Genomic DNA, 25,678 nt, shown 5'->3' with positions numbered 1-25,678 from the left:
AGAACTTTGTTCTATTTTGCAATTTGGGTTTTTCTTTGTGCAAAAAACCTGCAAAATGATTTAAGATGATTTTGATTTTCTTAATCCAAAGGTAAAAATATATTATTCTGAAAGTTAACAAGTACCTTTCCAAAGGTTATCAAGTGATAATGCAATTCATACCTATAACATGGAAATTTTACTTGATTAAAAAACACTTGCAAAAAGAAAAGTTGCAAACGAACATATAATGTATAGACTTACTACTTTGCTTCCTTTGCTGGAATATCTCTTAGCCATTCTACAAACGTACTAATTATAATTAACCGAATAATAACATGTTATATTTTTCTTTTTAAAAAAATTATATTTTATTAACAACGAACTAAATCTTCTAAAAATAACAATGAACTAAATATTTTCTACCTGCATACGTCCAGCAATAACTTTCTGCTGACCACGGTTTTTAATAGCTTTAGCCACTTCTTTAGCTTTTGCATTTCTTACCGTTTCCCAATCAACAGAATCCACATTTTATTAAAAAAGTTAAGATATCCTAAAAAGTTAAGATTAGTTATTGGAGTAGAGAGAGGGTTAACTTAATAACCATATGTTTTAAAGATTGTCGTAAAAAATAGTAATAAAGGAGGGGCATGTAAAGCAATTGTCATTTCTGGAAAAATGAATGATCGATCCTTCCAAGCCCACTAAAAGTTGTATAGTTACAAAACCCTAAAAATCAATCAAAATGCAATTGTCTATCCTCCCTTAGCTTCCTCCCTCAGGCAACAATGGTGGAGACACGAAGGCAAATTGAAGAAGACAGGATGAGTGAATTGAGCGACCATCTTCTCAATCACATACTCTCCTTTTTGAATGCCAAAGAGGCAGTTCAAACTTGCATTTTATCGAAAAGATGGATCAATCTCTGGAAGACTCTTTCCACTCTTACATTAAGTGTTGATCATTTTAGTACGGAAGAAAGTTTTGAACAGTTCATATCTATGTTGTTGTCTCTTCGTGATCACTCAACTGATATCCATTCTCTCGTTTTCCACTTCCAATGGACTCATGTGCTCAGTCGTGACCTATACCTAAAGACTATAGAATACGCCTTTTCGCACAACGTTCAACACTTTCAAATCCTTTACACCGCTGTTAAACACCTTCCCTCCTGTTTCTTTTCATCTCACACTTTAACGTCTCTTAATCTTACTGGTAAAGATTTAATGGTTCCCTCTGGTTATTATCAAATATTCCCATCTTCTCACTCTTTCAATCTCCCAGCATTAACCACTCTCTATCTAAAGCACCTTTCCTTTTCTTGTAACGATGATGATGATGGTTCTGTCGTCGACCCCTTTTCCACATTTAACATGTTGAATACTTTGATCATTGACCGCTGTGTACTTAGGGGTAATGCACAAAACCTTCGCATTTCATGTACCAAGCTTCTCAATTTAACTATACGTATGTATGGTTGCTATTCTACCATCACCAAACCGGATTTCAAAATCTTTTTCGGACTAGAGTTATATGCTCCAACACTTCATTCCTTTGTTTTCAATGGTGCTGATTATATTCCAAAATTTGTTGGGAGCAAGACCGTTCTCTCTTCTATCAAACATCTAACTATTCATTTACAATATTGCTCGTGTTTCGAGGAGAACCCAGTAAATTTATTCAACTTGCTGGTTGAGCTTGCTAATATCGAATCATTGACCATCACTCATTGCGTTCTTAAGGTACTTTATACTCAATGCTGCTTTTTTTATTGTAATTTTAAATTTTATCATTGACTTGTTGCAACTCTGATCTTAATACTTCCTGATTGCTTAGGTTCTTTCCCGCTTTCATAGTTTATTTGAGGTTGAGTTCCCTTCCTTGTGTTACTTGAAGTCGTTGAATGTACGAGCGTTCGGATCTTCATGGATAATTGCTGAAATGGTGGACTTTTTGCTTCAAAACTCACCCTCAGCAAAGTTTCGCTTCATCGAGAGGTGAAACTTTTTAAAGATACATTGTCTTGGTTTCATAGTGTGTGTGTGTGTGTCTTGAATCGCAAATCGCAAAACAAAAGACATGTGCACAATTAAATCATATGTCCTTAAATTTCCCCAATATGTAATAGTAATACAATCGATGCCTTTTAATAAACAGTTGCTCTCATGAATTTGTTTGATTCGTGTTGGAATGTCTCTTGGGCCGTTAAAATGATGACTTAAGATCTTCAATGATTATTTTTTTTTTAGTTTATTATTTTAGCAGCTTGGTTTCTGTTTGGTATGTGAGATATAGACCTTAAATTATTGGAGATATTGTCTGAAGGATTAAATTTCTTATTTATTTGTCTGGTTAAATAAAAATCAACAGCTTGTTTGTGTTCATGCAAAGCTCATAATTTGAATTTGTTGGAAAGTTAATACAAGTTCCTGAACTTAACTTAACTGTGTGTTTTTTCTCTTTGAAGACCTACTGCATTGGTGATTACAGGATGTTGGGTTGCAGACTATTGGAATCTCAAAGTATTGCAGACTATTATAACTAACAAGGACACGCTATTGCTTATTTCTACTTGTTAGACTTATTTATGGTGTCATAGATCCTTGTAACAGGCCCCCACTTAGAGGGATATGGTTTTGTTGTTGTTTTTTTGTACTTGCTAAACTTATTTATTTTCTTGCATTTTACTATATTATTGTTCCTATTTTATTTCATGTTCCTATTTTTTTTTTATTGTTCGTATTTTATTTCATGTATTTTACTCTCTGGTGTCAATTTTATGTTAATCTCTGGCTGGCAACAAATAAATAAATATGCATGTTGTATATGCATGTTGATGTGTGCATCTTGAATCACACCAACTCTAAGTTTGAGAATTAACTTCTATAGCTCACAGAGAGGTAAAGTAAACAGACCATGTTATAAATCACTATTTTTCATACTACTTAGTTCTGGTGTAATTTGTTATATATCTTGTTTGTTGGGAAGAGGCTGCTGCACTTGAAACCTGAAATGTTTAATGATCATGCATGTAAAACTCAAAGCGTATGGGGTTGCCACACTAACCTTTAGGTTCGATACGCCCCCACCAATAAATGTATATTGGATGCAATAGGAATGACCGGCGAATCCCCTTCAGGATACTATGAGTTCCTTGACGTGTATTGCACAACCACACCAAGCGTATCTCCTAACAGTATTTTACAGATTTATGGTTCCAGCAATTCACTCATGCATTAGAGAATTGATGGATGATTTAGAATAATAGAATGGTGAAGAATTATGTTGTTAATGTAACAAAATTTTGTCCAAATTGTGTGTAGTTGTGTGGTTTTTTGTATATTCAACTAATGCCCAAATGTCAAGCATTTATAGTGCATTATATGACTCTTCACATGAGAGAAAGCACCTCTTTAACTTGAATCAATGCCATGATTCATTAAGCACCCTTTTGCCAAAGGTTATAACCATATATACTTGAATCAATGTCATGGTTCATTATTAATAATAAATAATAATGTTCCAATATATATGAATGGTTCCCATGAAGAGTTACAACTTTTGGTTCTAAAGTGATTCCATTATTTTGGAAATTACCAACATAATTCACACCAACTATACATCATGATATAATAAGATTTACTGTTTGTTTGTTTGTGTAAATTGAATTAGGTTTCGTAGGATATATCATTCGTCTAGAAAAGCCAGCCTTATATGGTGAGCCAAAGAATAGCAGAACTTGAATCACGAGAATGTGTATAATGGTATTAGAATTGATTTTCCATGAATGTGTGTGTGTTTGTTTGCATGCATACAACTTGAATCACATGATAGAGTAGCTTGATTGAATTACTTTAGGCCTCGTAGATGCTTGCTCCTAACCTCTGTGTGTGTGTGTGTGTGTGTGTGTGTGTGTTGAATCACAATAAAAAACTTGTGCACAACATAAATCATATGTGCTTAAATTTTCCCAATATGTATGTAATACAAACGATGCCTTTTAATGAATAATTGCTCTCATGAATTTGTTTGGTTCATTTTGACTGTGTTTGAAGATATCATGAGCCGGAAATTGAAGACTTATTATGTTCTGCTGTTTGTTTTCTCCTTGGATTGAAGCTCTGCTTGTTGATACATCTTCATTGACTTTTTGTTTTACACTTTGTGCCTCTTGTTTGTCTTACCTGCAAAGAAGCCAAAATCAATACTTTTGCAGCCTGATTTCTGGAAGATTTTATTCTGTTCCCCTTACTGTTTCGATAGATAGAATTCTAATCTAGTGTCTTATTCCTTTGCATTTTTTCCTCGTCCCTGTCTATTTCCTTTTTTAGTGGCATCTGTCCTTAAGTTATTGAAGAAATTGTCTGAACGATTAACTTTCTTTTTTCTTGATGATTTATTCAAAAAAAATCAGGTGTTAATCATTCACCGTAAGTTACAATAAACTTACACGATCCAACGGTTTCTATTTGAAAAATAGATCAAACAGTTAAAATGTAACAGATAGGACCAAAAGAGGTAACGGTAAAAGACATAAGGGACCAAATTGAGACACTTTATAGTTATGGGACCAAAATAAAATTCGAAAATAAGTTAAGGGACCAAAACATGTATGCATTTGATGCTAAATCAACAAGATACAAAGTCCAGAAAAGCGACCAAAAGGAGAAAGAAAGATACAAACTAAGTAATAGCTTTCAAGCATAAGTTTGGATTAAGCCACCAAGAATGGTAATCAAAAGAGAAAGTAGAGTACTTTACTTTCAACCACCAAAAAGTTTGAAGCTTAATTTTATTAAGTAGCTTAAATAAAGAGTGTCCTTATACTTGAAAATTCGGCTGTTTCTTTCACTCCAAATTACTCAAACATAAGATAACCAAAAGAGATGCAGAGTTGACCGCTAATGTGAGACCTTCTATTAATTTTAGTTAAAGCCTTTTCTTAGAGGTAATTTTAATTAAAGTACTTGAATATTATATAATTAAGCAGACAATTTAAATATGAGAAAAATGCTAAAATTTAATTTTTCCATCTTATATTTTGTATGAAAAAAGATTTGTATTATATTTACTAAGAAATTTCCATCATCGTATTTTTATTTTTGGTACAAACCAACATGGTATTGTAATTAATCCCCTTTAATGAAGAAAATGTTCAACAAATTAAACCCACTGAAATGTTGCATGATCTAATGCCTCTGCTAGGACTTTGCATGTAATAATGATAAATAAGAATTTGCCATAATAAATACCACATCGCAAAACATTATGTCCTACAAAAGTTTATGACAATATTGCATCGACACCATTTACATATGGAAGATAATGCAGAGATCAACACCTTAACCGAAGAAGAGAGAGATGAAGACCAACAAGATTTTGAGCTTCCTTTCTTCAATATTTCTACAATGATAAGTGCCACAAATCACTTTTCAGACTATAATAAACTTGGAGAAGGTGGCTTTGGACCAGTATATAAGGTAAACATGCATGCAACAACTTGAATACAACACATGAGAAATCTCTTAGAGTCTCATTTCCTAACAATTTTTTCCAACTATAATATTTAGGGTACACTAGCTATGGATGGGCGAGAGATTGCCGTCAAAAGGCTTTCAGGAAGTTCAAAACAAGGATCAAAAGAATTTAAAAATGAAGTTATATTATGTGCAAAACTTCAACATCGAAATCTTGTTAAGGTTCTTGGTTGTTGCATTCAAGGAGAAGAGAGAATGCTTATCTATGAATATATGCCCAACAAAAGCTTAGATTCATTTCTTTTTGGTGAGTATCTCTATTAAGCTTGAACATTAATATATATATATTTGAGTTTTGGAAAGAAAATAATAATTTTTTTTTGATATTTTTAATAGATCTCCATTCAGATTTTGACGATCCATTCTCCACTCACCCGATTCCAACTCAAGGTTCGCTTCTTCATGCATTTTACATGTTCGATCAAATTACTCTTCCAAACGTGAAAATCTTATTAACTGCTCCACTTCCTTATGAGTCTAGTTATCCTGTTTGCATATCAGCATCTTTTTTTATAAAAAATCAAATAAACAACTATTTAGATGAAACTTTGTGAACTTTCAAAAAAAAAAAGATGAAACTTTGCGAAGGATTGAAATTTACTACTACTATCCAATTTATAATTATCCCCTTGTTGTGTCGTTGAACAGTGTTGGGTGGGGGTTTAAAGTTTGAGTGGGTTGTATTTCTTCTAGCTTCAAGGTGGAATTGGCGTTTCAGGTGGAGAGTGATAGCGTAGCAATGCTTGCTTCTAATGCAAGCAATGATTTTGGTTATGAAATTGAGAGGAATTGAGAGGAGAAAGAGAAGATTATTGTTGTAATCTTATGAGTTTCATTAGTAGTGAAAAGTTATTACAACATGCGGCTATTCACATTGCTTTCTTAGCAAGCTATCTAAACAAACTCAAGCTAGTTCTCTATCTAACTTGTAACAAACTCCTAATAATGTGTTAACCTAAACAAACTTAGATTAACACTAATCAAAACTAAGTGAAACTTGAATTATTTTTCAAAAAAAGTGAAACTTGAATTAGAAACTAACATCCTCCCTTAATTCAAGTTTCCAATTCTACCATACCAATCAAGCTTTTAAGCTCGTTGAATCTGTCAAATTGGGGGAAACTTGGTAATTGATAGATTTTGCACTTGGCAATTGGGTGTGTAGTTTTATGCTGCTATTGTTGGTACGGTTTTGCTTGCATTCGATAGGTTTTGGAGTTAATGCGACTTCTTCATTTTAGCGATTAAGTGTTATACTGGTTGGTTATTACTGGTAATTTATTTTGGTAATTGATGTTATCATAATTCTTGCTAGAGTTAGAAATTACAATTGATGTGTGAATTTTCCTAGTATAATTTGATTGGTTTAAAGTTCCGTGCTCTATTAGTAGTTGATTTGTGAATCGTGCATTTTTTAGAGTGATGCAATGGTCAAATATAAGAAAATTGATGCATTTTTCAAAAGAAAAATTTCAAACAAAGATGAAAATTGTATAGCTTCAATTCAACATCTACCCTTGAACTTCGACTTCGACACTTGTTAATTTCAGCATCACTTGAAATTTACACTTGAATCTTGCAAGTCACCATGGATACATTTGGCTGGTGTTCTATGGCGTTTTTGCCTTGAATCGACTGTTTTTAATTCTTTTTTATCTAATATTATTTGATAGTAATATTATTTGCAATTAAAAAACAAAGTTAATATTTAAGTGATTTTGTCGTTCTTTTTGATTCAAGTTTTTCTTTGAATTCTGGCAACCTGTTTTTTGTTTGTTTTTATTATTCAACGGAATTGCTTTACAAATATAATGACAGTAACACAAATCTGACAAGAGAAGTGAATGGTTATGACACGAGTCACATGCCTTTTGGCTTGCAAGTATTCTACCCATTTTTCCTTCCATAGCAGCGTAATCAGTTTGTCCGGCTCTGTGCTTGAATGGGATAATGCCTTTTCTAGCCACTAAATGGCCACACCGTACTATTTTGTATCCATGATTGTTTGCAGCTTTCAGTTCTGAATGAATTGTCATAGCTCCATGTGATGGGGCTGGTAGGATACTCTATAATGTGATGCCATTAATTGATGAGTAACTCTATATTGTTACCTTTTGCTTTTGTAAAAATAGGTTTCGGTACAGTTTCATGTGAATCTTAGTGTGGCAAAATGTGGCATTGCATATTATTTTATATAACATTTTCTCAACCCAGTCTCTTATCTAACTAACCTGTGATATCATTTATTCATTCTTTTTAAGGAAAGATTCGTGTTGTCAGTTGTCACAAGATCAAAGATTCAACTTCCCACACAGGTTGGTAGAAAACAGAGAAATTTTTGCGTTCTAAATTAAAACTTATATGTTTGTTTTGAACTCTGTGTTTGTGTGTTTTGATGGATAGGAATTTTGTTTTAATTGTATTTGTGTTATTCTGCTTTGAAATGCTGTAATAGCTATTTAGATATTAAGGTAGATGACATAGACTACATTTTTTTCCTATTAATGAATTAGTTTTTTACTTTTGTGATTACTGATTAGTTATTGCTTAACCCTTTGAGCTATAAAATTAACATTGTCAAGGTTATTACATAGTTTCCACAATTTGCTTTTAAGGTAACTGTCTTTAGGTTATTAAATAATTTAAACAATTAGTCTGTCCTTGTGGTGCCCTCTGGGTAACTTGTTATATAATCAAGCTTTTAGCCTATGTTTTGGTCGCCTCTCATTGCGGTGCCCTTTGGGTAACTTGTTACACCAATCACATCTATTCATACAATTATAGTGAAAAGCTTTGCCTTTTTGAAAATGAGTTTGGGTATGAAATCAATTATAAGGTTGGAAGCTAACGTAACAAATATGTAGTAAACCACGTTTGACTGATACAAACGTGATTTAGGAGGTCAAGACGTTGAACCAAAATATAGGCTAGTCTTACTACCTACCTCCTTTTCCCCCTTTTCAATAGAGAAATGAAATAGTCAAGAATGTAGGAAGGTTGTCTAATCACTCTGTATGTCAGAGGTAATCTTACTACTTCCTTTATACTTTTATAATATGTTTATTTTATCTTATCTTTTTTGTTTACCTAGATTTTGAAATCGTGACATACGGATTGTAGAGATTTGATACTTTTAGTCTATCATGCTTTGTATATTTCTTTGATGTACTAAATTGGACTGCCTCTTAAATTCAAAGAGTCTGTAAGTCAAGGATCAGACCATGCAAACAACATTTTATAGCCATCCTGTATTCTGCTTCTCTTGCAGGTTCGTTCTCCCTTAATTCCTCGGTTTTATAAGGTTGGTTTTCTTTAGCAATAATTTAACTGAATGTAACAATGTTGCAGAAACTTAAGTACAAATCCGAAGAGTAGTTTGGTGAAAATCCATGCACCTTATCTCTCTCAATTGAATTCGAAATGTGAATTCAATCGGAGGCCTCATATTTATAACTCTCCCATCACAATTAAACCAAACAGATTGTTTGCTTCTACCGTGGATGACAAAATGAACACAAACCATGCTCCTAATGTTATATCACCCATGTTTCTCAGCAATTGGTCGCTGCCAAGGTACCTATGGAGGGACTTGTCAGTTTTAATCCTAGCAGGGCAGGAAATTATGAAGATTTTAAAGGGAAAGGTTCATTGGAGGAATACTCTTCAACAATTTGAAAGAGTTGGTCCAAAGTCGGTTGGAGTATGTCTTTTAACCTCAGCCTTTGTGGGGATGGCCTTCACAATACAATTTGTGAGGGAGTTCACTAGGTTAGGATTGAATAGATCTGTAGGCGGTGTTTCAGCTCTGGCTTTCTCTAGGGAACTACGTCCTGTGGTTACAGCAATAGTTGTCGCCGACCGCATTGGAAGTGCTTTTGCAGCAGAATTAGGAACTATGCAGGTTTCTGAACCAATTGACACCAAGAGTGATTGCTTCTTGTATTGCCTTACCTCTGTTGACCCTACTGCGTTTTACATTAGGGTTGGCATCTAGTGCCCTACTCGCCGATGGTGTTTATGGAATTAGCATTAACATTATATTGGATTCGGCCCAGAGATCTCTCAGAGCATGGGACATTATTAGTGCAATGATCAAGTCAGGGGCTTTTGGTGCTATCATATCTATTGTGAGCTGTGCTTGGGGAGTTACAACAATAGGAGGTGCTAAAGGTGTTGGAGAATCAACAACTTCAGCTGTTGTGATTTCTCTTGTTGGCATCTTCATTGCTGATTTTGCTCTTTCTTGTTGTTTGTTTCAAGGAGCTGGAGATCAGCTAAAGAATTGCATTTAAGCAACTGATTATGTGTATGCAAATTTTGCTCGTATGTATAAAAGAGTTTGGCAAGATCGTGGTATACAATCTATTTTATCCCTAAAAATAAGAAAATGATCTTATCTTATCCATCCATAAATCTATATATTGGCTTAAAGTCGTATTCAACATATTTCCTCCCCAATTTGAAAACCGATTGAAAGTAACTAATTTTTAATTTGTTTTGGTTTATGTAAATTTGCTGTAGATCCCATGCTATCAAGCTCATTTTATGCCTTTATAGCGAAATAATTGTACATTTATTTGTCAATAATATTTTAAGAGCAATGATATTTGAACAACCATTTGCTACAACAATTTTGACAACCTTCTTTTTCTATCTTTTCATTGGTCAAAAACAATAGAGAGAGAAAAAGGAACAGAGAGAGTAAGAATATAATGTGAGTATGAGAGAAAAAGTTGTCCAAAAGTTATCACAAAATAGTTGTACAAATATCATTTCTCATTTTTTAATCCTAATCCTAGATGTTTCATGTGAGCACCATCCCTTCTCTTAATTTTTCTTGTAAGAAAAATACTGCCCAGCAGTTTTCATTAAATAAAAAAAAGCAACAATTCACATTTCTATTTTGTTTCTCAAAGGAATGTTTCTTTACTATCATTTAAATTGTTTTTCAATCAAATTTGCCTTTACATTTTTTTTAGAGAATTTGTCTCTGGATTTGGATCATCTTCAACTATTTCTCTCATACTGTTTCTCAACAGTTTTTTTTAGTTCTGGTAATAATTTAAGTCATGGGTAATGTTAAACAGTACCCCTGTGCCCTCAGAGACACCGTTAAGAAGTCAAATGTAATAAGTATTACATTGAAATTTGTGCTGTCAGCTCTTCATAAACATAAAAAATGTTACTTTCATTTTAAAACTTCTTTTTTTCTAGTTTCCTTGGGGTACTGGTTAACATGACCCTTAAGTCATTTATTCACTTTTTTCTCTTTCTTTGGTGTTGTGTATTGTTCATTATGAGTCAATCAACCATTGGATCAGAAAAGGAAAGGGGGTTGCATAAAAAAGGCGCAGGAGAGGATACATTTCCTTTGCCTCTCGCTGAGAGCATCCACAATGGTAGTTCCTTAATAAGGACTCCTTAAATGGACCCCACGTGACACATCACTTATTTATAATTTTTTAATAAAAGTACATATTAAGGACTCAATGTCTCCAATGACAATACACTAATAAGGACTCCAATGAAAAGTACTTACATGCTCTGTTGTCAATAGCGGCCGCTCCCGACGCTATCGTGGCGCGGAGCGGCCAAAATCAAGGTACTGCGTCACAACGCCACCGAGTCACGCGTTTGTGAAATGCGGGTTTTGCAGCCGCGTTTCTGTGAGGTGGAGCGGGTCAAAAGCGGGTCAAAGCGGCCGCTTTCTCCAAGTTTTGGTGTTTGAAGGTTGTTTCCGGCTAGTTGCAGGAGAGAGGGACACAAAACGACCTTATTTTGGTGTTTTCATGGTTTTTTCCGACGAGTAGTGGAGAGAGGGACAAGAGAAGAGGAAAGAGAATATGATATGAGATTAAGTTAGATGTAACAGTTAAAATGGCATTCGGATACAAGAGAATTGTTGTTGACACATGTTGTTTGACTGAGAAACACGAGTAAATTACCCAAATACCCCTCGGCAGTTAACTGCCGAATTCTGAAGAAACCGACTGCAGTTAACTTCCGAGGAAAACCTCGGCAGTTAACTGCCGAAATTCAGTTTCACCCATCTCCATCGGCACTTAAGTACCGAGGAGTTGTAAACGCCACACCCTTCTTTCTTCATTGTCTTCTTCACAAATATCTCAATCTCTAGTTTCTTCTCTATGCTTTTTCTTTTTGCAATCTTAATTATTCCTTCTCAATTATAACATAGTATAAAGCTATTAATTTCATAGGCTATGATGAATCATAGAGATAGTCATGCACCACTTTGATTTCCTGTGCTGATAACTTTCTTATACCCATTATTTTTCAGAGTCTTTTATTCCTTCAATTATCATAGTTCTTTTGACTCAACGCCACACCCTTTTATTTCCTTCATTTTTCTGATGGTTCTCCCATCAGCAATTAACTTGTGTCAATTTTCTGAACAATTTTCTTCAATTCATTTTCCAATTTATTTGTTTCAATGAATCTATAGAATTTACAATCTTTAATTTGTGTTTGGATGTGGATTTTGTTGCTCTTCTTCTGTTACCTCTTGCAAAATGTAGGAGTGTTTGATTTGGAAGAAGAAGAAATGTGAAGTTTGTGGTTGTGAAAGAAAGAAAACAAAAAAAAAGCTATTGAAGTGGAAGAAGAAGAACACGTTATTTTTCCTTCCTTTTTTTCATTCCTCGGCAGTTAACTCCCGAGGTTTTCCTCGGCAGTTAACTGCCGCCAGTTTATTAAAAACTTCGACAGTTTACTGCCGAAGGGCATTTTCGTAAAGTATTTATGTGGCACAACCAAAGCAAATGTGGGAACAGCAATTCTTCAGATACAAAGTGGGACAGGCAGTAACCCACCACCACCTACTTTTTTTGTCGTTTTGCTCTTATCACTATAATTATTATTATTTTTAATTGAATCCTCTCTTGACTCTGTTCATTTAACTTTACAATCTTTTTGTATTTACTTTACATTCTTTTTTATTTTCAATAATTAATTGCTAATGTGATTTGAAAAAGTCACACTCATATAATAAAAATAATAATAATAATAATAATAATAATAATAATAATTTTGTTTTACTAAATTAGTAGTAATAATACTTGTTTTAAAGGAATAATAAATAATACATAGTATAGTATATTGTTTTTAAATTATGGCATGATATATTATTCGTCTTTAACAAAAAAATATAGTCTAATATATAGTTTTTAAATTAATACGTATATACATTTAATTTGTTTCTTAAATATATTGTTTAAGGTATTTTAGTAATTTTTTTAGCATTATGGTACTTAAGTATATTGTTTAAGTATATTATTTAAGGTATTTTAATATTTACTTTTTTAACATTAAAAGTATTTAAGTATGATAGTATTTAATGCTAACAACAATTAACAATCTTTAATTTTTCAATTATACTAATACTAAATATACTTTTTCCATATTTTATTAGTCCTTTATTAATAATATAATTTTTAGTTTTAGTGTTCGCGTCATGTAATAGCGCCTGTGTCGCGCCCGAATACCGCGCCGCGTTAATTTTTGGGGTGGCCGCACCGCGCCGCGTTTCCACTTTGACAACAAAGCTTACATGTGGGATCAAGTAGTACACATTTTATTACTCCTTTATGCAAGTGGGACCAATTAGTACACATTTTATTACTTTTTTAAATGTGGGACCCGTTAGTTACCTAGGAGAGAGGGTCCTTATATAGTTGTTTGTTCCTTAACGGGGACTCATTTTTTCTTCCTCGAATGGAGGGCCCTTAAAGGGGAGTGTCCTTGTTAAGTAAGGTACCCATTGGAGATGCTCTAAATACAATTTAAATTCATTTATTCACTTTTTTCTCTGTCTTTGGTGTTGATTTTTGTTCATTTATGAGCCAATCAACCATTGGATCAGAGCATCTTCAATGGAAGATCCTTACTTAACAAAGATCACTCTTTATTAAGGACCCCCATTGGAAGAAGAAAAAATGAGTATCCATTAAGAAACAGGTAACTATATAAGGACTCTATCTCTCCTAGGCAACTAACGGATCCCACGTTTAAAAGAAGTAATAAAATATGTACTATTTGGTCTCATTTCCAAAAGAAGTTATTGGAGTCATTGAATCCTTAATAAATATTTTTATTAAAATATTTTAAATAAGTGATGTGTAACATGAAATACATTTAAAAAATCTCTTTTAAGAACTACCATTGTGGATGCTCTAGATAAAGGAGAGGGTTTGCACAAAAAAGGCATAAATTCCTTTGCCTCACGCTTTGTTAAAAGAGTAAAAATAGGAGAAATTTTGTGTCGCTTGTAAAAATATTGACCCTTTAACACTAGATAAAAAATTTCAAAAATAACTAAATAAGTTTGTCGTATGCTTACCGTTTACCTTTAAAATATAACTTCTTTCGTAAAAGAAATTAAATTTTAAAATAGAGGAATGATATTTTGACAACTAAATTTTAACAATTTTTAGTGATAATCTTTTTCTTCTCTTTTAATTGGACAATAACAACAAATGACGAAAAAGAAAAAGAGAATATGTTTAAAAATGGTTCTTCAAATATGAATCATTTTTGTATTTAAGCTTAGCATTAATGTTAGTTTTACTTGGAAACGGATGAAAAGCTGAAAACCAAACATCTAATTTAGTTGTGTGTGACCGTTAATCACGAGGAGGAAGAGGAAGAGGAAGAAAGTTGAAAAGTGTGTATATTTAACAGTTATCACAATTCTGACTCTTAGAAACAGCTACTGGTTAAAAGGATCATCCATGTTCCACGTAACAACCAACCAGTGACTAAGTCCATGTTAGCAGCCAAAAGCCAAACCAACCAACCAACCAACAAACCAAAACCTTCTTCTCTTCTCTTCTTTTGTTTCTGTCAAACACTAACTTCATTCAACAATGGAGACACCGATACCAATTGCATGGTGGGAAAAATGGGTCGAAGAGGCACTAACAACCCTTGATTCTCTCAGAGTGCTTCGATCTCTTAGACCCATTTGTCTCCAACGTGTGGTAGATGATCATGCGTTTCAAGTGTTTGATGAAATGCATCAATGGGACCGTTCTTCTGTTGAAGTTGAAATTGGTGAAACAACATTTAGGAAATGGATGCATGATACCCCAAGTTCAGGTATACTATCCCTTTGCACTACACTTTTTTTGTTGTATGTTTTTGCATGTGCAACTATGAATGACAACACATAAACACCTATAATAGTTTGAGAAATAACATAATTCAATGTAGTGTATGGTGATAAAGAATTGGTTTTGAGTGAGTTGAAGGTAAAATGATTTGGTGTTTGAATACATTCATGTAAAAGCCAGTTGAACCGTAAATGTGTGTGTTAAAATGAATTCTAGAATCAACTCAATAGCAACCAAACAAATCAAAATCAATTCTACACCTCTAGAATCAATTTTAGTTCCTCTAGAAGTGGAACCAAACATACGCGTAATTACATGTCTCGGTGTCTATTTCAGACATTGACACGTGTCGAGACATCACCGGGCACACACCATAGAGTGTCAAAGAATGTTTGCAGTGTTAACCCTTTTAAGATATTTTTTCTTCTTCGGTTTTAGTTATTGTTCAAAATTTTTGTATATAGGAAATTATTCATTTATTATTCTTCATGTTTATTTGCTTGAAAATGATAATTTATGTACGAGTTAAATATGTTTTTTGTCCCTATAATTATTTTGAATTTGTTTTTTTACTAAAAGTATGTACTTTTACGATTTGTAGAGACTAAAATGTGGGTACAAGATAAAAATAAAATATACAAATTTTATAGAGAATAAAACCATATTTAGAAGAATTTACGGTGGAAAAAAAAACTTTGTAATTATCAGCTATAAGACAGGCATTGTTACAAGACTAAGTGTTGGTAAAAAGCCAACACAATAAACTCAATGTAGCAAAGACGAGACTGTTATGCTGGATGAGTGGAAATGTTAGATGAGATAGGATTATGAATGATAACATTAGAGAGCAATTGAGACTAGGGGTAGCACCTATTGTTGAAAAATGGTTGAATCTCGACTTTGGTGATTTGGGTGTGTGTGGCAGAGACCTGCCAATACCATTGTATGAAGAATAGATCAGATGGATGACAAACCAATTGTTAGAGGCAGTAGAAGGTCAAGAAAAAGTGTAATTAAGATAGATTTAGAGGCTAATTGTTTAATATAGACATGATTTACGATATAACATTATGATGTCATTTGATTCATATAGCCAACCGAGATAAGACTTGGTTGTTGTTGCAATTATCATGCAAATATAATCGTTAAATAAAGAAGATTTGGTTTAACCTTTAGATTCCACCCTATTATTGTTATTTGCATAAAGGGAATTTACTTTGTTTCCTCAAGTACCATTGCTCGTATTTGTGTTTTGTTATGATGTCTGGCATTAACCTTGAATCTTTTTTTTTTTCTTCTTGTGGTGAGATTAGGTGAAGAGATTGTTTATGGTGCAGCTTCTGGCGATAATGAACCAGGGGTATGTCATGAGAAGTTTAGAAAATTAATTTTATTTTCTGGAAATGATTATTTAGGCCTGAGTTCCCATCCGACTATTGGAAAGGCTGCTGCAAAGGTATGCCTTGTGAATTTTGAATGATATTTTTATCTTATTCTGAATTTTAATCTACGGGTCTTTGTTTCTTCAGTTTTCTTAGTCTGAGGTTGATGCCATTATTTTCTTTGTTCCATATTAGGCAGCTCAAGAACATGGGATGGGACCAAGGGGCTCTGCTCTTATTTGTGGATATACCAATTATCACAGGCAGCTAGAGTCGAGCTTGGCAGATTTGAAAAAGAAAGAGGTAAGGACTGGCCGTCGACAACTCCTTAAACTGTTCTGGTTTTGTTTTTGGTTCTGCTATGTACCCTAAGTAAAGTATACTTAATCGACGGCTTTCATTAATCTTGAGAATGAAGAATCACTATATGCAGTTTTTGGGAATGATTAAATTCTGTGAAATATGCCCATTAGACTAATTATGCATACTTGCGAATGTCCTAGTTTTAACATTGCTTGATCTTGGTGATTATTTGCAGTCTATATGGGGGAAAGTGATGTTCAAGGTGAATGTTTTATTGACTAACCTAGGGGAATTGTTATTGTTTTGTCAATGTTGGTGAACAACTTAGTTCAGTGCTTATAGCGTAAGCGTTTATCATATAAGTGCTTATGTATACGCTATTTCTACAACCGACGATAAAATGAAGTCAATTTGCTTTTAAATCAGTTGTTTGGATAAGCTATAATGTATAAGCTGTTTCGTGAGCTCTCCCAAACAGTCTCACGTGCTTATGCCAGTTGATAAGCTCAAATAAGTCAATCCAAACAAACTCTTAATACTTGATGTGTGTGAAATAATAACATAAACCTTCCTTCTATTGCCATTTTCTATTATTTATATTTCTGGGATCAGTGATCAAGATTGAATTTACATATCAGTGGCTATGTATAAAATAATCCTAACGGAGTCACATATTTTCCCTGCCTATGTTCTTTTGAATTTAAAGAACTTAGGGTTTACGTTCTTCTCAGACCCACCTAATGAATAGTGAATTGAAGGATGGGAAAATGTGTGTAAGTCTAGATTGTATGAAATGCTGACCTGTTTTTGGTTTAAAATCCCTGCTATAGGATTGCCTTCTTTGTCCTACAGGATTTGCTGCCAATATGGCCTTGATGACCGCAATTGGAAGTATTGGTTCTCTCTTAGCTGGGAATAGCATACCTTCAGATGATGAAAAGATTGCTGTCTTTTCTGATGCACTAAATCATGCGTCAATAATTGATGGTATTCGTCTTGCTGAGCGACGAAAAGGTGTTAAACTATACGTATATAGACATTGTGACATGTCCCACCTCCATACACTCTTGTGAGTATTAGCTTTTCCTTATATTTGCATATTATTCATTCCCTATTCACCCTCTGGTACAGTCTATACTAACATTTATGACTTCTATGTTTTTTAGATCTCATTGCAGTATGAAGAGAAAAATTGTGATAACCGATAGGTTAGTCATTCTGCTACTAGTGAAGTAGAACTGGAAAATTTGTTCAAGGTTTGGAATAACTTGTGTTATATACATGCATTTTCTCACACATAGCCTAAATAGCATTTTTGCTAGACTGCATAAATATCTCCTGCATTTATTTTTGGATAATCTCTGGAGTATTTAAAAAATTAGTGGACTACACATGATGGATTTTATTTATCAGACACTTGTTAAATTTTCTTTGAAGTTGTTATTTATCCTTGCTGTTGGCTGCATTTCAATTTATGACCTATTTTATTAATCTTAATAGTCAAATCTATGCTAGTGGAATACAATTAGCTACAGTACATTATAGTTGACACTTCACTATATCTTGAATTTCTCGATATAAATGTGGTATTTGTATATCTAGTATCACCATCGCATCCGTAGAGAAGAGACAATGCTTGACAAACATCTGTTCTGTTTGTTGTTTATAAAAAGCTTTTACACGGAGTACATTTGTTTTGAATGATTCCTCTGCGATGCTTCAATAAAATTATAAAAGTCAAAACTGTTTCATGAATATAAATCAAAACCTCTCGATTATACATCGCATGAGCTAATTCTAAACAAATGTACTTTGCAACAAATGCAATAAGGGAAAAGGAGGACAGCATATCATTATGCTTAGAAGATATTTTTACAGTGATAGTGTGTGCATTATGGTTCATCTAATTTGTTGCAGCTTGTTTAGCATGGATGGGGACTTTGCACCAATGGTTGAGCTTGCAGAACTCCGCAAGAAGCATGGTTTTTTGTTAGTCATCGATGATGTAAGACCTCTTAGTGGTTTCTTTAGGCAGACTTCTTTTTCTTCTGACAACTGTAATGTGTTGTTATGCATATGGTTCTGATCCCCGGACTAAGGTTAAGACCTAAGGGCTTAAAATAATAAACATCGAGTACTGATTCCGTACCATTTACTCACTCTAAGTAATTACTCACTCTACTATGTATTGTCTTCCTGAGTAATTATTTATGTGATACAAGCAAAATATGTCTTCTCTTTGCTTAGCTTGCTATTAAGTACAATGCAACTATACACTAACAAAATAAAGATGTGCGTTTCCAGGCTCATGGGACATTTGTTTGTGGCAAAAATGGTGGCGGTGTTGCTGAGGAGTTCAATTGTGAGAAGGATGTGGATATTTGCATTGGTACACTAAGTAAAGCTGCCGGCTGCCATGGAGGATTTATAGCGTGCAGGTAACTAACTATCTGAGTACACTTGGTTTTGAAATTAACACTAAGGTTGATCGATTTCATGCTTTTCTTATGTTTCTGCACTACATCAGGACAAAAAAGCAATAATGTTTCATGAATAGTTCACCAATAAATTTTGCTATTCTATGAATTCTTATAGCACATCGTGGAAGTTATTAATACAGTCAAGAGGTCGTTCATTTATATTTTCAACTGCTACGCCGGTTCCAGTTGCTGCTGCTGCTCATGGTGAGCTCTAGTGTTGTACTTGAATTGATATATCTTAAATATTGATGCTTTCCAAAAAGCAAAACATTTACCATTTGTTACTATTTCTCAATATTTTTTCTTGCCCTTATCCTTCATACTGATCGTTATATCCTTATATTATCTGTGTAACATGTGATACATTTCTTATCTATCCCTCTCACTTCTAGCATGATCTTATAGATTAGTGGGTAGTTCTATTTGCCTGATTGTTGCTTGCATTCACAATATTGGACTGCTTGAGTTCATTAGTTCATATGAAGGAATCATTATACATTTTTTTTTTTTTTGAGGGAGAATCATTATACATTTTTTTATGCTTACTTTTGAATACAAAAATTGCTAGATAAGAATTAGTAATTTTTCCTTTAAAAAAAAAAAAAAGAATCAGTAATTTTAATCTGATGCAAAGAAAGAAATGTTTGGTATGTGATGGTTCAAATATTTGTTTGGAGAATACAAACATACCATCATTTCTTTTTACAACCGTTTGAGTCTCCTCATGTGAGAATCACTTATTTGTTAAAAATATGATTTAATTTTGCAGCTGCTGTTAGAGTGGCAAAACACGAGACATGGCGTAGAAAGGCCATTTGGAACCGGGTGAAAGACTTTCATTTGCTTACAGGAATCCCTGTTACTAGTCCCATCATATCCCTAATCGTTGGCACCGAAGACAAAGCACTGCAAGCAAGCCGGTATGTATCCCTCCCTCTCTTTCTCTCCCATCATTTTTGGTGCCCAAAGAAGAACTAAGTATTACATGAGTTCACTGCTTCAGAAGCTGATCATGCAGGCATTGCAACACTAAGCATTTGATGTATTTCTGGAACAGGCATTTATTACAAGCTGGCTTCCACGTGACTGCAATCAGACCACCAACTGTGCCTCCTAATTCCTGCAGGTTAGTACCTTTTATTTACTGGAATTACAATCTAAAAGATAAATAGAACTTATTAGAGGTGTTAAAATGGGCTCAATCTTATTAGTTTGATGTAAAACATGAATTGATTTAACAAAATTTAAGCTCATAATCATTTCTACCTCGGCCTGCCCTCACCAAAAACTTCATCAGCCAGACACTGATGACTCGGTTAACATGCGTTGTCAACCAATATTTTATTACTTAAATCCATAATTTTATTTAAGTTGAACTTGAAAGTAAAAAAATAAGAATTTTTGTGAGAAGCGACTACAGGATAGAGTAAGGGATAACTTTATATATATGACTTAACATTAAATAACTTATGTTGTTAGAGTGATATTTTTTCAAAGTGTCCATGGTCTCGTTTGCTCGAGTTCCATAAACAGTTAGGTTAGACTAGCAAATTATTGAGGGCGCTACCTTCTACCCACCCTCACTACTAAAAAAGCCACATCTTTCTGGAATTGCACATTCGGACTGCACATATTGTCCAGAAATTTGGTAGTTTTTCTAGATGCATACTTCCAAACTGATGTATGGAGTGCTGAAAGTACCATGCAATTATTGACCCACAATAAGTTGGCCTAACCTTGTCTGGCCCAAAAATAAGCTTTCCAGCCGTCGAGGCCGACCTGATGTGCATAGTCAACTATAATTTTGGGTTATTGAAGTTGAAGCTTTTCTACCTCTGTGATTATATATTTTTCCATGCCTAAATCTTTTACTTTTCTTTCTTGCCTCTATGTTTTAGGTTGCGAGTGGCCCTCAGTGCAGTCCATACAAGGGAAGATTTGGAAAACTTAGCAGCCGCACTCTCCAATTGCATCAATTTCCAAGACACACGGATTTACGGCTGCAATGGCTATGCAAGACTATAGCTCTACATTCTATCAGGATGAATTGCATCAGTATGATTAACTATCCAGGAACAATATATAACCATTACTAGCATTATTAACGGTCTAATTTAAGGACATTGCTATTGTAGTGGTTTTTTCTCCTCTCATTTTATTTTCCTTATTGGTAAGCTATTTTGTCAACATTTAGATAAATAATTTTGTTATATGAAATCATATTTACATGTTTTTTATTTTGATAACTGTCATTTTACATTTTTCATACACTATATCATTTGTTAGGCATAACTAGGGATGGACACTGGAAAGAAGAAAAAAAAACTATCCTCAATGGATTTAGTTTTTATTCATCAAAGTCAAATCTTTGGACATTTAAATTGAATTTGTCGTGGGTTATGATTGCAAAGATGTTCATTTCTTGATTCACATTAACAACTCTTGGTGTGATGGTGGCTAGAAAATAGTCTTATTGGTCGATAGAGGAAAAGATAATAAAGGCCACCTCAGCGTTGGGGTTAAGTTTGAACCAAGTGAGAGGGGAATGGATTCTCTCCAGTGATTGGGGAAAAGATAATACACATTCCCAAATTATTCAATAGTACTATCAATAGAGTACCTACATACTTTATTGTTACCAACATCCAGCACAATGATATTGTAAAAGAACTTCATTCAAATGCAGCAGATGCAGGGGGTGGAGGATCAACAAGAAATTTGCCAACATTAAGTGTAAGTAGTTTATGTCACTTTCCCTAGCTCAAAGTTCACAAGGTCTCCTTTAACAAATAAGAATGGAAACTGGTATACTGTGTGGAGGGGGTAAAACTGCATCACAATGATTTTTTTTTACTATTAGTAAAATTTGATTGCTCAATTTTAACATCATCATAATAATGATTAGATACAACCATATAATTAATTATATTTTACCATTTTATTACTTTTAAGAAATAATTTTATCGTTGATAAGATGATCAAATAAGATTGTCTGTAGTCTTGGACTCTAAAATTAATTGACAATAAAGAAAAATCTGAACTTATATGTGTATTATTATATTCAGACATTATAGATCAAAACTTCATCATATAAAGTTAAAAAAAAAATAGTATGTTGAATAAAACGGTCTTACTGACTTTCTGATAGTTTGAAGATTCGAACTTTAAAAACTAACGGTACAACCAATGGATGAAGACTCTCTCCGGTGAACTTTTTTACTGAATACAGTCCATTGTAAATCTCCTACCATCCAATGGTTATTTGATGATTTTTACCAAGTCAAGTAGAGGAAAATGTGTGGTTGTGATTCCACTGCACTCTTCCGTCATTGGAGACAATCTTGTCCCCAATTACATTTGGCGATAAAAAAACAATGTAACTTTGTAGTACCGACACTTCTGATCAAAGACATGTTCAGTATCATGTGTAGTTATTAGACCAAACACATTTGGCGATAAAAAAACAATGTAACTTTGTAGCACCATATCCTATATGTAGTTATTAGACCAAACACATGTAATTACATTCAATTAATTCATTTTTTTTTTTCAAATTATTACTTGTATGGAGATGTCAATGTCATCATCCATGTCCTTATTTATATGTCCATGCTTCATATCATTGTAAAGATCACCAAATTAATAATTGAGTTACGTGAACGTATTTCCTTTTTTTAGAACCTCCTAGATTTTATCTGTTTGAACCTCTTCCTTTTTTGTTCTCTATTAAAGCACATGCTTATCACTTGTTTCTCAACCTCATATCTTGCACGCATAACATCCAAGTAGAGAATTATCAAAAATGGTCAACTTTGCAAACACAAAACCACATGCTGTGTTGATTCCATATCCAGCTCAAGGCCATATCAATCCATTGTTCAAACTAGCAAAACTACTTCACCTTAGAGGCTTTTACATAACCTTTGTTAATACTGAATACAATCACAAACGCTTGCTCAAATCAAGAGGTCCAAATGCCCTAGATGGTTTCACTGATTTTAGCTTTGAAACCATCCCAGATGGTCTAACATCACTAGAAGGTGATGGTGATGTTAGTCAACATGTACCTTCTCTTTGTCAATCTATAAGAAAGAATTTCCTTAAACCCTATTGTGAACTTATTACTAGACTTAATCACTCTGCTACTGTTCCACCAGTTACTTGCTTAGTTTCTGATTGCTTGATGAGCTTTACTATACAAGCTGCTGAAGAATTTGCACTCCCTAATGTTCTCTTTTTTCCATCAAGTGCATGCTCTTTATTGAATGTTATGCACTTTCGTTCCTTTGTAGAAAGAGGTATCACACCATTCAAAGGTACTGCTAAGTCTATTTTCTTGGTAGATAATAGCATGTGTACTATATATATATATATATATATATATATATATATATATATATATATATATATATATATATATATATTATGTGTGTGCGCGCGCGTGTGAAAGTCAACTTACTTCACGAGTAACTCTTGACATATAGTTATTCCATTTTATTTTTCAAAAATTATTATTTCTAATGATAGATAATATTACAAGGTCAAACTCTTACTACTGAGCTGACACCTCATTGATTAGTTAATCGAGTTAATAACAACCCAACCATCAAATTAGAACCTCTCGCTTAGAAGATGACATGCATAAATTTTTATAAAACTTCAAAACTAAAATTTATATTTCAAATAACTCTCATTGAATGTATAATACCTTATATGTGTGTGTATATGAACCTTCAAGCTATTAACTTTTGTACTTATGATTGCAGATGAGAGTTATCTAACAAATGGATATTTGGAAACAAAAGTAGATTGGATTCCAGGTTTGAAAAATTTCCGGTTGAAGGATATTGTTGACTTTATCAGGACAAGAGATCGAAACGATATTATGTTAGAATTCTTTATTGAAATGGCAGATAGAGTTAATAGAGACTCTACTATTCTTTTGAATACTTTCAATGAACTTGAGAGTGATGTAATAAATGCTCTCTCCTCTATAATTCCTTCTGTTTACCCGATTGGCCCTTTACCTTCATTATTAAACCAAACTCCACAAATTCATCAATTGGATTCTTTAGATTCCAACCTTTGGAAAGAAGATATCGAGTGTCTTCAATGGCTTGAATCGAAGGAACCGAGATCTGTTGTTTATGTGAATTTCGGAAGCATTACAGTTATGACTCCAGAGCAACTTCAGGAATTTGCTTGGGGTCTGGCTAATAGCAAGAAACCATTTTTGTGGATCACTAGGCCTGATCTTGTCATTGGCGGCTCAGTGATTTTGTCATCTGACTTTGCGAATGAAATTTCAGATAGAGGCCTAATAGCAAGTTGGTGTCCACAAGAGAAAGTGTTGAACCACCCTTCAATCGGTGGATTCTTGACTCATTGCGGATGGAACTCAACCACTGAAAGCATATGTGCTGGAGTGCCAATGTTGTGTTGGCCATTTTTTGCTGATCAGCCAACAGACTGTAGATTTATTTGTAATGAATGGAAGATTGGTATGGAAATCGATACAAATGTGAAGAGAGAGGAGGTGGCTAAGTTGATCAATGAATTGATAGCCGGGGATGAAGGAAAGAATATGAGAGAAAAGGCCATGGAATTGAAGAAGGCGGCGGAGGAGAACACTAGACCGGGTGGTTGTTCATACATGAACTTCGACAAAGTGATTAAGGAAATGTTGCTTAAACAAAATTAGATAGAATGATATTGTTTTCTGCAATGCAGGAATTTTAATATTTTATTGTGTTGGGGTTTGTATCTAAAATTTCAAGCTATTATTATGCCTTGTTGCACTGTTTTAATATTATATTTAAGATTAACATTATGCGAAGCTTCAATTTGGGATAACCGGCCGATTTTCCAGTTGGTTTGATCTTGGTTATATTGCAGTTTGGTTGAACCGGGGTTGAACTAAGGGAGAAGGGTCCATATATACAAAATTTACTAGTGAAGATCCTTCTTATCTTACTTTTAAATCATTTATTCCATTGAATTTAGAGAGAAAATAAAGGATCAAATGAATTCTTAGAAGAAAAAAGCTCAGCAACATATCAAACAATGTTTAAAAAATTAAACTAGAGATCGAACCAATGAAACCTCTAGAACCAGATCTCACGTACATTGATTTTAACATGAATATTAATGAAAATAAGGGATCATTATTAAACCACCAATAATGACCATTTTATCACTTTCTACACGAAAATTTGAAACTTTATCCCTTAAAGTTACTGGCCTAAACACTTACTATAGATTTGATAATAAAGAAATAAAATACATAAAAAAACAACCTGAATGAAGTGAAAACGTACACAAGTGAAGAGAATGGAGGGCTATCTTGATGATAGGGACAGCATATCCATCACTCTGCACAATAAAGGTGAATTTGGCATTTATGCAAATTGTTATTTATGCCTGATTCAGCATGGGAAATGATAACCAATAGACTGATAAAAAAATAAGTGGCCATTGTTGTTTAATCAATTTGCTCACGTTTCTTCTGTACTACTAGAATTTTCTATGTCAGAAAGATCTTATACTTGTTGTTTACCTTCGACAACCACTCTTTTGATGACCATGTGCTCATTCTTCTCTATTATATTTTAAAGAGAAATATATTTGAATATCTATTTTATGATAATTTTTGTGACAATTTTCTATTTCATATTCACATTATTTTTTATTTATCTCTATATTGTTTTGATTTTCGTAAAAATAACTATTTTTTCTTTGTAAATTATGGTTGTCGTATAAGTTGTCAACTAAAAAAAAATGTTTGTTCAAATAACACTCATCTATTTCAAAAACATATTTTCTTATATTAAGGTACTCTACTACTCGTTACTTACCTCAAGATCGAA

The 25,678-nt window shown here is 33.5% G+C and overlaps 3 protein-coding genes, 1 non-coding gene and 1 pseudogene across 6 annotated transcripts; all 5 read left to right on the top strand.

The window, feature by feature from the left end:
• Positions 1–770: 770 nt before the first annotated feature.
• Positions 771–1,983, top strand: LOC11409120 (F-box/LRR-repeat protein At3g26922). The gene is made up of 2 exons (XM_024780255.1): positions 771–1,724; positions 1,819–1,983. Exons 1-2 carry the CDS (start codon positions 771–773, stop codon positions 1,981–1,983), a joined length of 1,119 nt encoding a protein of 372 aa, XP_024636023.1.
• Positions 1,984–7,792: 5,809 nt separating this feature from the next.
• Positions 7,793–9,811, top strand: LOC11420303 (protein TRIGALACTOSYLDIACYLGLYCEROL 1, chloroplastic-like; annotated as a pseudogene).
• Positions 9,812–11,735: 1,924 nt separating this feature from the next.
• LOC112420540 (small nucleolar RNA Z221/R21b) lies at positions 11,736–11,822 on the top strand. Its single transcript, XR_003010720.1, has one exon. It is a non-coding gene; the product is annotated as a small nucleolar RNA Z221/R21b (small nucleolar RNA).
• Positions 11,823–14,087: 2,265 nt separating this feature from the next.
• LOC11411786 (8-amino-7-oxononanoate synthase) lies at positions 14,088–21,115 on the top strand. 3 transcript variants are annotated; one of them, XR_005645486.1, is made up of 12 exons: positions 14,088–14,633; positions 15,961–16,103; positions 16,225–16,332; positions 17,163–17,401; positions 17,499–17,540; positions 18,250–18,337; positions 18,637–18,770; positions 18,928–19,016; positions 19,582–19,732; positions 19,870–19,938; positions 20,711–20,982; positions 21,099–21,115. XR_005645486.1 is itself a non-coding variant. In XM_003598118.4 (11 exons), the coding sequence occupies exons 1-11, from the start codon at positions 14,402–14,404 to the stop codon at positions 20,835–20,837; spliced, it is 1,422 nt and encodes a 473-aa protein (XP_003598166.2). In that variant the 5' UTR covers positions 14,088–14,401; the 3' UTR covers positions 20,838–21,049. The 3 variants fall into 3 exon arrangements, 2 of the variants coding, with proteins under 2 accessions (XP_003598166.2, XP_024633456.1); XM_003598118.4 differs by lacking the exon at positions 21,099–21,115 and having other exon boundaries at positions 20,711–21,049; XM_024777688.2 differs by lacking the exons at positions 14,088–14,633; positions 21,099–21,115 and having other exon boundaries at positions 16,080–16,103; positions 17,185–17,401; positions 20,711–21,049.
• A 1,434-nt stretch (positions 21,116–22,549) lies between these two features.
• Positions 22,550–24,690, top strand: LOC11406971 (7-deoxyloganetin glucosyltransferase). The gene is made up of 2 exons (XM_003598117.4): positions 22,550–23,128; positions 23,579–24,690. Exons 1-2 carry the CDS (start codon positions 22,615–22,617, stop codon positions 24,511–24,513), a joined length of 1,449 nt encoding a protein of 482 aa, XP_003598165.1. The 5' UTR covers positions 22,550–22,614; the 3' UTR covers positions 24,514–24,690.
• The last annotated feature ends 988 nt before the right edge of the window (positions 24,691–25,678 follow it).

The sequence above is a fragment of the Medicago truncatula genome, chromosome 3, assembly GCF_003473485.1.
Source record: "Medicago truncatula cultivar Jemalong A17 chromosome 3, MtrunA17r5.0-ANR, whole genome shotgun sequence".
Taxonomy (NCBI): Eukaryota; Viridiplantae; Streptophyta; class Magnoliopsida; order Fabales; family Fabaceae; genus Medicago; species Medicago truncatula.
This window is presented reverse-complemented; position numbering and strand designations above follow the sequence as displayed.